The 12,081-nt window shown below is 37.2% G+C and overlaps 1 protein-coding gene across 1 annotated transcript in view; it reads right to left on the bottom strand.

The window, feature by feature from the left end:
- LOC126272072 (actin-related protein 8) overlaps nucleotides 1-12,081 on the bottom strand; it is a 169,406-nt gene that overhangs the window by 145,027 nt on the left and 12,298 nt on the right. The window contains exons 2-3 of the mRNA XM_049974618.1: nucleotides 9,964-10,131; nucleotides 1,223-1,432 (exon numbers count right to left, since the gene is read on the bottom strand). Of these exons, the coding sequence (XP_049830575.1) occupies nucleotides 1,223-1,432; nucleotides 9,964-10,131 (378 nt within the window). The remainder of the gene's footprint in view (nucleotides 1-1,222; nucleotides 1,433-9,963; nucleotides 10,132-12,081) is intronic.

Raw genomic sequence — 12,081 nt, 5'->3', positions numbered from 1 at the left:
TGGCAAGAAGAGAAATAGCATGTTTCTGATTTGTCCCGATGCATTCAAAGAGAAAATCACGTTGTAGAAGGGGGACATTCTGACAAAAACATTCCAGTTCCCTAATCCCACTGGCGTTAAAGAAAATACAAGGTTTAAAAAAATTTTGTGGCCGTGAAAAAATTACAAGTTTAGTTTCCTACTCATCTTGAGGACATTGACAATCTCACAACTGTTTTGAGACCATTTGGTATTTCAGTTGATTCCAATCTCACATCTGTTTTGAGACCATTTAGTATTTCAGTTGAAAGTGCCCCTATGCACATGCAGATGTAGCTGACTGATCTGCAAGGTAAGTCCCATTTTAAAGACATGACCCACTAATGGTAACACCATCCAGGGTGTCTACATTGCTTTCCTTGGGTAGAGTTTCCTTATCTTCATAATGAAAGTTCTATTGATCAACATATGTGTGTGGAAGATGTTTTTTTAGATCACGAAACTAAGTAAGTCACAATATTGTGGCAACCTGAGGGCAAAAATCTGTGAAATTGTCTTTGTCTGTCTGTATACCAACAGTTGGTATTAGATAAAAATTATATGTCTTCAGTGCGCCAAAAATAATTAGTACTGATAATTTGTTTTGTTTCTTATGTATGTTATTGAAAAATATGAAATATAAAACCAAATCTTAAGCAGTCCGACTCCACTGCCATTTAAATATGTTGCAGCTACAGTTGCCCCTTCTCAAGCTCAGACGGTGCGGTATGGCGGTGGGGGAAATGTGCCAGCACTGATGAGCTCTATCGCACTCGTTCCTGGGTAGAACCCGCAGGATTAATTCTGGACCCCTCGGACTTTGATGGTGGCCACCTGCCGAACAGAAGTACTGACAGTAGGCTCTTGACACAGTGACATAGGAAAGCCCAGTGCCAGCACAAACTTGGAGGCAGTGTCTCCCATGTGCTCAGCATCCATAATTAGGCCACAATGAAATATGCTATCTTTCCCTAAACTGGCAAGTCAATGGTTAGCACAAGATCTGAAGACATTCCAGTCATAAGACATATCCCATTCACCTTGGTGCCAGAGTTCACTCTCTCTCTCGTACACAGCAACTATATCTAATTCAGTTGTTCATATGGTGAATAGCATTCTATGCTTTCATAATACTGTGAATTGTTCATGAGAGTACTATACTAATGTATTTAATTATTAATATTTCTGAGTTTAATATTCTTACCTCGTCACCAACAACAACATCTGTATCAGGCACTGTCCATACTGGTGGCTCTGAGTTAGATAATTCTTCTGCACTGGACTGTCTGTTAAAAGCAGCTATTTGTTGTGGTGGTGTAGCATAGCGCCTACGGCCATCTGACTGAAGGCATGACTGAAGAGTGTGTGATATCTGCAATCTGCATTCTTCCATTTCATGAAGAATTTCCTTTGACTATAAAAATTAAAAATAAGACGACAGTAAATGTTATACTAGTAAACAAAAATAACATGAAACATTATAAATCAAGTGAGACCATTCCATCAGTTTGGCTAAATCATGGACAACCCATTAATGATATGCCACGAGGTTTAATGTTTGGCTCACTCCTATCTTTTTTCTATAGAAATAATATCCAATCATAGAGAAATAAAGTGGAAATTATTTGTTTATGTCAGCACTGCAAGCATCATAATTATATAAACAGCGGTTGGGCAGCATCAAAAAGAGTGTGAAGTCCAACAAAATTATTTAATAATTCTGTGCATTGTCTATAAATTAATTTAGACAGATAACTGTTCATAAACTTCTACAGAAAGTAATATTCACAATAGTTTAGGCCACCAACACACTGTAATACTTTATTATGTAACCAAACAAGAGATTTATTATGATATTTATTCCAGATATTCGATTCCAGATACAGGATTTTTGAAGTCAGTGTATACTGATTTATTTTGTGGTGTTTCAGGCACTTTATTGCCACAATGCAGCGGGGCCTCACTGAAGAAGAAATCTGTGAACTATTATTAGACAAAAATTATTCAGACACAGAATCTTTAAGTGATTTTCAGCCTTGTGTTGAAGAGAACGTAAGAGACTATGAAAATACACAACAAGAAATTTCTTCTGATTCAAGTAATTCATCACCTGATGATTCAGTAGAGAGAGATAATTGGTTGTCAAGTAGTGCATATTTTCGTAGCAAAAATCTACTCATCCACCAGCTAGGTCCAGAGTCAGAAACCACAACATCTTCACTTACCTGCTTGGTCTATTCAGTACAGCTCATGAAAAATGGAACATGTCACCAATGGAATCATGGCAGTTGCTGATATCAGATGAAATGATCGCAATTATTTGCACTCACACTAATCAGAAAATAACAAAATATTCAGAAAAGTATAAAACTAATGCTACTTACACTAACCATGTGAGTATTATGGAAATGAAAGCATTCTTTGGGTTGTTGCTATTATCAGGTGTATTCAAATCTGGCCATGAAGGTATAGAAAGTTTATGGGCAACTGATGGAAATGGCCGATATATATCCAGAATAACGAAGTCGGTAAAGCGATTTATGTTCCTGTTATCTGCTTTGAGATTTGATGATGTGAATTCTGGGGAAGAAAGAAGAACTAATGATCGTGCTGGTCTCATCTCAGAAATATTTGGAAATTTCATTCAGAGCTGTAAAGAAAAACTATAGCTGCTCAGAATATTTGACAGTTGATGAAATGCTTTGCCCTTTTAGAGGTAAATGTTTTTTCAGGGTTTATATGAAATCAAAGCCTGCTAAATATGGCATCAAGATTATGTGCCTTTGCAACACTAAAACACACTATTTATACAATGCTTTTATCTGTACGGGCAAAGCTATCACTAATAAAACAAGCCAACTCTCAGTTCCAACACATAATGTACTGCATCTTGCAGAACCTTTATTTGTAACAAACAGAAATATAACTGCTGATAACTGGTTCTCTTCTGTGGAGTTGGTTGACAAACTGATTGAAAATGGTTTGACATATGTTGGAATGCTGCGCAAAAATAAAAGGGAAATACCACCATAAATTTTAGCCAATAAACGATGGGTAGTAGGATCTACGTTATTTGGTTTTGTGAAGGATAAAACATTGGCATCTTATGTCCCAAAAAAGAATTGAAGTGTAGCGGTAATCTCATCAATCAACCATGACAATTCAGTCAATGAAAACAGTTTAAAACCTGAGATAATTGAATTTTACAACAGAACAAAAGGTGATGTTGATACGTTAGATCAAAAATGCGCCAATTATTCAGTCTCTAGGAGAACTCAATGATGGCATGTGCCATTTTTTCAGCAATATTGAATATTTTGAGTGCAAAAGGATTCTTATTATGGAAGGCATCAAATAGTGGAAAACATACGAAACATAATCATTACATAAAAGAAATTGGACTGGAATTGATAAGGCCATTTATCACAGAAAGGAAAATGGAGTAGTCTTCATTTTCAGTAGATTTGAAGAGTAGAATTGATAATTTTTTAAGTGCAGCTGATGAACCACAAAATGACCTACGACTAGAAAATTCACCTTGCAATCAAAGTGGCTCACGAAAATGAGGAAGATCTTATTTATGTGGTCCTAAAACTGACAGCAAACAATCACAAAAATGTGACAGATGTCTTAAATTCATCTGTAAATGACGTGCAGAAAAAAAAGTGTTGTGTACCAAGTGCCATTCTTAGTTCAGGTACTGATATAGATAACATTTGGACACTTCCAAGTTTCGCTGTCATTATTTTTGTTTCTGAGTGATGGCATAAAGAATCCCTATTTGTGTTAAGGGGAAGTTATGAGAAACCCCATGCTATATCTAGGGATTTTTAATCTAAGCCTTTTTTGTAATCATGTAGCATTACAAAGTAAGGTACTAAAAATTCTTGTAAAAAATGAGACGTAGGACTTTAAAAAATAATACCATGAAAAAGTTTTGCTCAATAAAAGTTGATTTACGTTTGAAACAAAACTTATTTTAATACAATCATTACATATTTACATATGAATTATATCTTTTATGGGGATTATGTTGAATTTTTATTCAAGGGTCCATTTGGACCCGCGATTCCAGTTATGTTTGTGAAAACATTGATGCCAGTTAAGGGTTAACATACCAAACATACATAATGTACAAAATCAAACAATGGAAACCCCAGGTCCAAAAATCAACAATGCAAGGAAAAGGATAGAGTGCTACTCACTGTAAAGATGACACATTAGTTGTAAACAGACACAATGAAAAGATTGTTACACATTTAGCTTTCAGCAAAAACCTGTAGGGGGGGGGGGGGGGGGGACACCTTACACACACAAAATGATTCACAGAAGAAGCAAGTACATCTCATGCACACATGACTGCCATCTCTGGCAGCTCAGACTGGAATGTCTTTAATGGAAGGCAATTAATAAACATAGGAAATATGAGAAAGAACGGACACTGAGAAGAGTAATGCTTTCGAGAATAGTGATAAAGGAAAACATTACAGGTTTGTGGTGTGGACGAAAAGCTGTTAGCAAAAATCAAACAACGAGAATACCAAATGTGTCACAATCTTTTCATTGTGCCTGTCTGTAACTCAATGTGCCATCTTTATGGTGAGTAACAATCCATCCTTTTGGTAATATTGTGTGTTATGAAAGCGGAACAGAGAATTTAGAGTAACATTATGCCATCAAGTTTTGTGTTAAACATGGGGGATCCAGGAGTGTGACCTTTGAAAAGCTAAAAAACAAATAATTTCTGAAAGGCCAGGAAATGTTTGAGATGAACCTCATTCAGGGACTCCTTCAACTTCAAAAACCAATGAAAATGTCTAATGTCTGCCTGCTCTTGTGAGATCAGACCAACATTTAACATTAAGGATGATGAGTGATCAGTGACCTGTTAAACTTTCGCATTTTCACAACATTTCAAATTTTGACCAAAGTTTTACAAATGTGAAAGATTTGTACCAAAATGGTGCCGAAAAACCTCGCAACTGAGAAGAAGGACAATTGGAGAAATAAGTTTGTTGATCTTCTTGAGAGGATTGCCAATGACCATGAATAGTTTAGTCATGTGATCATAGTTGATGAGCCCTGAATTTTTGAGTATGATCCTGAGACAAAGCGGCAAAGTGGGGAGAGATGCACTGAGACAACTCTTTGACCGCAAAAAGCTCAAATTAGCAAATCAAAGATCAAAACAATGTTTATTTGCTTTTCAGACAGTAGGGATATCATGCATAAAGAATTTGTTCCTCCAGGACAAACCGTTAACCATGTGTTTTACAAAGATATCCTTGAGAGGTTCATCAAAAGCGTGAATCAAGTGAGACCGGTCATTGCAGACATGCGGATATTGCATCATGACAATGCCCCATATCACATGGCCATTTCCATTATGGAATTTTTGACCTGAAAAAGTATCCCTCTTGTTCCACAGCCCTCCTATTCACCTGATCTGAGTCCTTTTAACTTTTGTCTTTTCCTGAAATTGAGAAATGTCTTAAAAGCACATCATTTTGGGACTCTGGAAAACTTTCAAAAGAATGTAGCCGACACTTTAAAAGCCCTAGTGTTTGAAGCTTTTCAGCACAACTACCAAAACTGGGAAAAATAACTCTGCCAGTGTATAGCTGCAGAAGGGAACTGCTTTGAAGGGAAGAATACTACCGTTGCTTGAAAAAAATAAAACTTTGATAGATAAAAAATCAGTCTCACTACTTTTCTCACACACCTAGTGTAATGATATGACAGAAATTTCAAAATTAGATTTTAAACTGTAAAACATTTCTAGGGGCAGCTGTGTACTCTGATCATAATTTATTGTTTGTGATCTGCAGATTAAAACTGAAGAAATTAAGGTGATGAGATGTGCATAATCTGAAAGATCCAAAGGTTGTTGAGAGTTTCAAATAGAGCACTAGGCAACTACTGACTACAGAAGAAAGGAACACAACAGAAGATAAAACTATGAGAGATAAAACAATAAAGACAGCAAAGGAACAATTAGACAGAGAGACATGGCATAGAAGATATTAATTTCACTTGACAAAAGGAGAAAAATAAACAGTGATATTGATAGGGAGTGCAAAATGGATAAGCAAGACTGACTACAGGAGAAATGCTTAGAAGCATGGACGACTATTGGAAAGACAGATGCTTCCCATGACAATACATAAAACTTTTGGAAAAAATAAAAGCAACTGTATGAATAATAAGAGCTCAGATGGAAAGCTCGTACTAAGCAAACGAGACTGAAGAACAAAAGGAACATATAGAAAAGCTGTACAATGGAAACAAAGTTGAAAACAATAAAATTTAAAGGAATGAAAAAGTACATAAAGTTGCCATAGCACCAACAGACCTAAATTGAAACAAGACACCAGGAGTACACGAAATTCTCTGAGACTCATTGAAATCCTTGGGAAAACATACCATTACAAACCTATTCCACTGGTATGCAAGGTATAAGTGACAGAGAAAATACCATCGGACTCAGGAATAATGTAACACTCTCAGTTCCAGAAATGGCAGGTGCTGACAGATGTGAATATTATAGAATGATCAGTTTAGTAAATCATGGCTGCAAAATACTAATATAAACCATTTACTGCCAAGTAAAAAGACTGGCAGAAGCCAATCTCGGGAAAGATCAGTTTGGTTTATGGGGAAATGTAGTAACACAAAAGACAATACTGACATAATTATTTATCTTAGAAGTCAGTCTGAAGAAAGGCAAACCTCCACGTACAACAATGGTAGGTTTAGAGAATGCTTTTGACAATGTCGGATGAATACATTCTTTGAAGTTCTGGAGATAGCAGGGATAAAATATAGGAAACAAAATATTATCTACAACTTGCATGAAACAATATGCTATTTTAAGAATAGAAGGACATGAAATGGAGGCAGTATTTGAGAAGGAAGTGAGGCAGGGTTGGAGCCTATCCCCACATCATTCAATCTGTACATCAAACCAACAATAAAAAAAAGGAGAAACTTGGAAAAGGAATTAAAATTCAGAGAGAAGAAATAAAAACTTTTAAGTCTGACAGTGACGCTGCAATTGTGTCAGTAACAACAAGGACTTGGATGGGCAGTTAAACGGAATGGGTAATGTCTTGAAAAAGGGCTATGCCAACAAACATAAAACAACAGTAACGGTATGTAGTTGAATTAAATAAGGCAACACTGAGGGGACTAAATTAGGAAATATGACACTAAAAATAGTAGATGAGCTTTGCTATTTGGGGAGAAAAACAGCTGAAGGAGGAGCAGGAAATAATGGTTTAATGTCCCGTCAACAACGAGTTAATTAGAGACAGAGCACATGCTCGGATTAGGGATGGAAAATGGCCGTACCCTTTCGAAGAAACCATCTTGGCATTTGCCTTAAGCAGAAAATGGAAATCAGCATATGGCACTGTTGGCCGTGGGGTCCCATCCAGGGAAATTCGGTCGCCGTCTTATTTCAGTTGACACCACATTGGGCGACTTGCGTGCTGGTGATGAGGATGAAATGATGAGGACCACACAACACCCGGTCCAATCTGGCTGGGAATTGAAACTAGACCCGCTTGCATAGGAGGCGAGCATGTTAGCACCCAGTTAAGCAGGAGGTCAGCCTTAAGCAATTTAGGAAAATCCTAAATAAGGAGGGTCGGATGCAGATTTGAGTCGCCATCCTCCCGAAAGCGAGGCCAGTGCGCTAACCACTGCACTAACCCACTCAGTAAAACAACTGAAAATGGTCAAAGTAGACACAATATAAAATGCAGACTAGAGTTGGCAAAGTATTTCTGAAAAAGAGAAACTGCTACCGCTGAATACAAATGTTAGTTTTAGGAAGTCTTTTCTGAAGGTATTTGCCTGGAGCTCAGCTTTTTATAGAAGAGAAACATACACAATAAACAGTTCAAACAAGAAGAAAATGAAGCCTTTTAAATGTAGTGCTACAGATAAAGCTGAAGATTAGATGGGTAGACTGGATAACTGCTGAAGAGCTACTGAATTAAATTATGGAGAAAAAAATTATGATACAGTTTGACTACAATAAGGCATCAGTTGATAGGAAACATTCTAAGTCATCAAGGTACCACCATTCTGGTAATGGAGGGAAATGTGGGGATAAAATTTTAAAGGGAGACCAAGGATAAAATACAGTGAGTGGGCCCAAATGGATATAGGTTGCACAGCATGGACTAGCATGGAGAGCTGCATCAAAACACTCTCTGGACTGAAGACCACAACAACATATCTAGCAGTCTTTGATCTACTTGGTTCAATAACTGAACTTTTAACAACAATTATCCATTAAAAGCCAAAAACATCTCTCATTTTATGTCACCTACTTCTTATCTATTACACTGATAAATATTTGATAAATTTCTTAGAATGCTACAAGCTTGGTTTTCTTCTTTGCAATACTGAACAACAGTTCCAGTGCAATATCGAGCAATTTTACTATTTCACAAAGAGGTTGTGTTCTAGAATATCTCTGTTTCCTTTACTTCGACAGGCATCTGGCAATATGACTATTCTATATAATCCAATATTAAGCAAGTAAAATTAAAATGAATTTCTGTAAGCCTCATTAGAGTTTTCAATACCACAACTATGCTGGAAGTTCTTAATAGCTCTTAAAATGTAAATCTGATGACAAAGGAAGTTTTTCAATTTGAATGTGTGTTGTTTTTCGACCCTGACGCATCCACGCAGCAGTTCCCCCATCACTTAATTGCAAACCATGTTGAGAATGGTGAGTGAAGAAGCAGACATTGCTGTGTCAGACACAGTGCCACAATTTTCATGTAATGATATATTTAAAAAAAATTAAATGCAGAAGAAAAAACTCTTTTCTAGTACAGTCTGCCCCTTCTAGGCCCATCATTGGAAATTTGTTTTGAGAATTTTAAAGAGATTGGGAAACTCTTGAAGATGAACCTCATCTCAGTTGCCCAACAATGGCAGTAACCCAAGGAAACATTGATGCTGTGAGGAAACTGATCACAGATGGTCCTCATCTCGCATTTTGTGACAGTGAAAGAACCTTAAACATTGGATTCACTGCAGCACAAACCATTGTGCCTGATCATTTAGGCCTAACCAAGAGATGTGTCCACTGTGTTCCACATTCTCTGACAGAAAGCCAAAAACAAACAAGAATGGATCGGTGTCAATTTACGCTTGAAAAATTTGACAGAGGGCAGCCCAAAGACCCTTACAATATTGTCAAATGTGACAAAACATGGGTGTCACAATTAAGACTCCAAAATGAAGAGGCAGTCATCAGGTGAGAAACAACCTACAGAAGTTAGGAGAAGTAGGAAGTCTGGAATGAAGACAGTGACCACTTTATTTATCAAGATTGGTTGTCTCAACTCTGTGAGCTTGGATTCATGTCACATAATCAATGCTGAGTGGTACGTGACTGAATGTCTGCCAAAAGCCTAGCCAAATGGAGGTCACAACACTCAATGTTGCAGGGTGGGAACCTTGTTCTGCATCATGACAATGCCTCAGCACACACAGCTGCCAGAACAATTGATTTCTTGGAGAAGGAAACAGTGTGTGTTATCCCACCCACACTATTCACATAACTTGGCCCTGTGAGACTCCTTACTGTTCCTTAAGAGAATGGAAAAAATTCATGGGCAGAGTTTTTCATTCGATGAAGAGGCTATCGCAGCACACCCCCAGTGCTCTAAGTGACTTCCCTAGAGAAGCTCGGACTGAGACATTTTTGCGGTGATTTCATAGGATGGAAAAATATGTGTGTGTTCGTGGAGAGAATTTTGAAAAGTTGTAACAGTTATACCTAAAACAAATTTTTTTCTGAAGTTGCGCTAAAAACTTTCGCCATAATCCTCATATGAATACATTAATATTCACCTGTCCCTCACTTTATACAAAATGAAACAAAATTAACTCTTTCCAATATTATAGGTAGAAATTTACCAGTGAGACTTGCTTTGGTAGAAAGTAGTCTTGATATGCTGCTCCACCAGGTAACCTCCTCCTTGCAACAGCGTGAAGAACAGTGTGAGGGTTTAAATCTGAAGCCCTCCCCACGCGTATAAACAAGGAACCAGGATGAATGACGATAATGGTCTGAGCTTGTATTTGCTGTAAATGACAAAATGTTGCTTTACAAAAACTACTGTGATAACATATTTTACTTATATTATTAAGAAACATTGACAGTGACAAGTAGAAGATTCTCAGATGTCTTCATATTGGTGTAGAACACACATAAGATATCACCATCATGCTGCTCGAATAAAGGAAAAGACGCATAAATTATATAATAATACTTAACTCCTTTCATCTTACCAATTTTATGAGATACTGCTCAGGAAAATATATCATTCAACAATCTTTATATAATCCATAGTGATACAAGATCAGCTAAGTGCTCCTTTCACATTCTCTTCTGGAAATGACTAAGCAATTGTTTCTCCCATCATTCACATACTTTCTTAAAAATTAATTAGTAATATAGATGGGAACCCTAAATTTTTCATGTACTGTACATTGGGCTAATTTTTCATAGCAATACAATTGGGTCATATCATCAAAAACAGATGACAAGCAAACTCTGCATTAATCTCAAAGCAAGAACAGCAGAGTTGAGGTCTTGACTTAAGAATTATGGGGAGGTTACCTGTCAAAATAACATGTTTTCAATTATTATACTTCGCTGCAATCCTCTCAATCATTTGCACTGTCAAGGAGATCTAAATCTACCTCTAATCCTCAAACCACAATGTGATGTGTGGTGATGGGTGTCTAATGTACCACATCCTCTTTCCATTCACAGATAGTACATGGCAAGAAAGACTGTATCACCGCTCAGAAAGAGCTTGAATTTTTCTTATTTTAATGTCATGGTTATTATGTAAGTTGTTGCAGGATACTGTACATCCCTTTACCCATTTTGGAATGTAGGCTCTCAGTATTTAGTGAGTCAGGCTGATTGAAATGCACATATCTTTTTTTTTGTAATGTCTCTCGCTATAGTTTATTGGGAATTTCAGCAACACTCTCATGCTGTTAAACTTAACTATAATGAAACAAGCACTTTTTCTTGAATTTTTTCTATCTGTTCCATTAATCCAACACAGTAGGAGTTCCACATCGAAGAGTAATACTCAGGAATTCCCACCTTATTCAATGTGTTTCCCTCTTACCAATCAAGCAGTTACAGTACTCTAAACAATTATAGGAAAATATGTCAGCAACAGTGTCACCTTAGTCTCAGTTGCCAATTCCCACTTAAAATTTATGTTCCCCAGTCTATAGATAGCAGGGTTAAATATCCTCCTATTACTATGGCATGCTCAGAGAATATACAGGTGATATTTTCCAAATATTCTCTGAGGTATACTCCATCTTCTCAGAACTTAGTGTGGGTGGACAGAAGCAACATCTGCTTACTACTATGATGGAATGGAAGGTGTTTCGTCAAGAACACCTTGACCAAATGCTACCAAACAGATGTTCCAGTATTTCTATGCCTGTGGGGTATACTGATCAAAATTTAATCCTTATAAGAGCTTAATTTCATTACACTGAACAGTAATCGCTACAGATTAAGACAGGTGTGAGTATATCACAGCTACTGAGTGCGTCTAATGTTACTGGAACTCTTAAGGTGGAGACACAGAATGCCCAGAGGACAAGCACATGCAGCTTTTCACAGTCTTTTGGACCCTACAAAAAGTTGAACCATTGACATGAGAGCATAATACCAATAGATTGCACAGGCAACTGGCTGTAGTAAAACAACCGCAGAATAAGTGATGATGATTTGGACTCTGGACAATAGATGACGATAAGCATAGTTCTTTCCAGATTAGCCACATGGGTCAGAGGACCATAGGAAGGAAAGGTGTCCCCAGGAACCATCAGGAACATTACTGGAAGCTGAGCTGAGATCTCGAGTTGCCATGCATTGTTTACCACTGACACCACATTACAAAAAACAGGGAAGTGCATGGTGTCAAGCTAGTGATTCGCTCATTTCTGGTTGTGGCTATCAGACCAACAACAGTGTGTGGACAGAAGCCACAGGGT

The sequence above is a fragment of the Schistocerca gregaria genome, chromosome 5 (assembly GCF_023897955.1).
Source record: "Schistocerca gregaria isolate iqSchGreg1 chromosome 5, iqSchGreg1.2, whole genome shotgun sequence".
Classification (NCBI taxonomy): Eukaryota; Metazoa; Arthropoda; class Insecta; order Orthoptera; family Acrididae; genus Schistocerca; species Schistocerca gregaria.
This window is presented reverse-complemented; position numbering and strand designations above follow the sequence as displayed.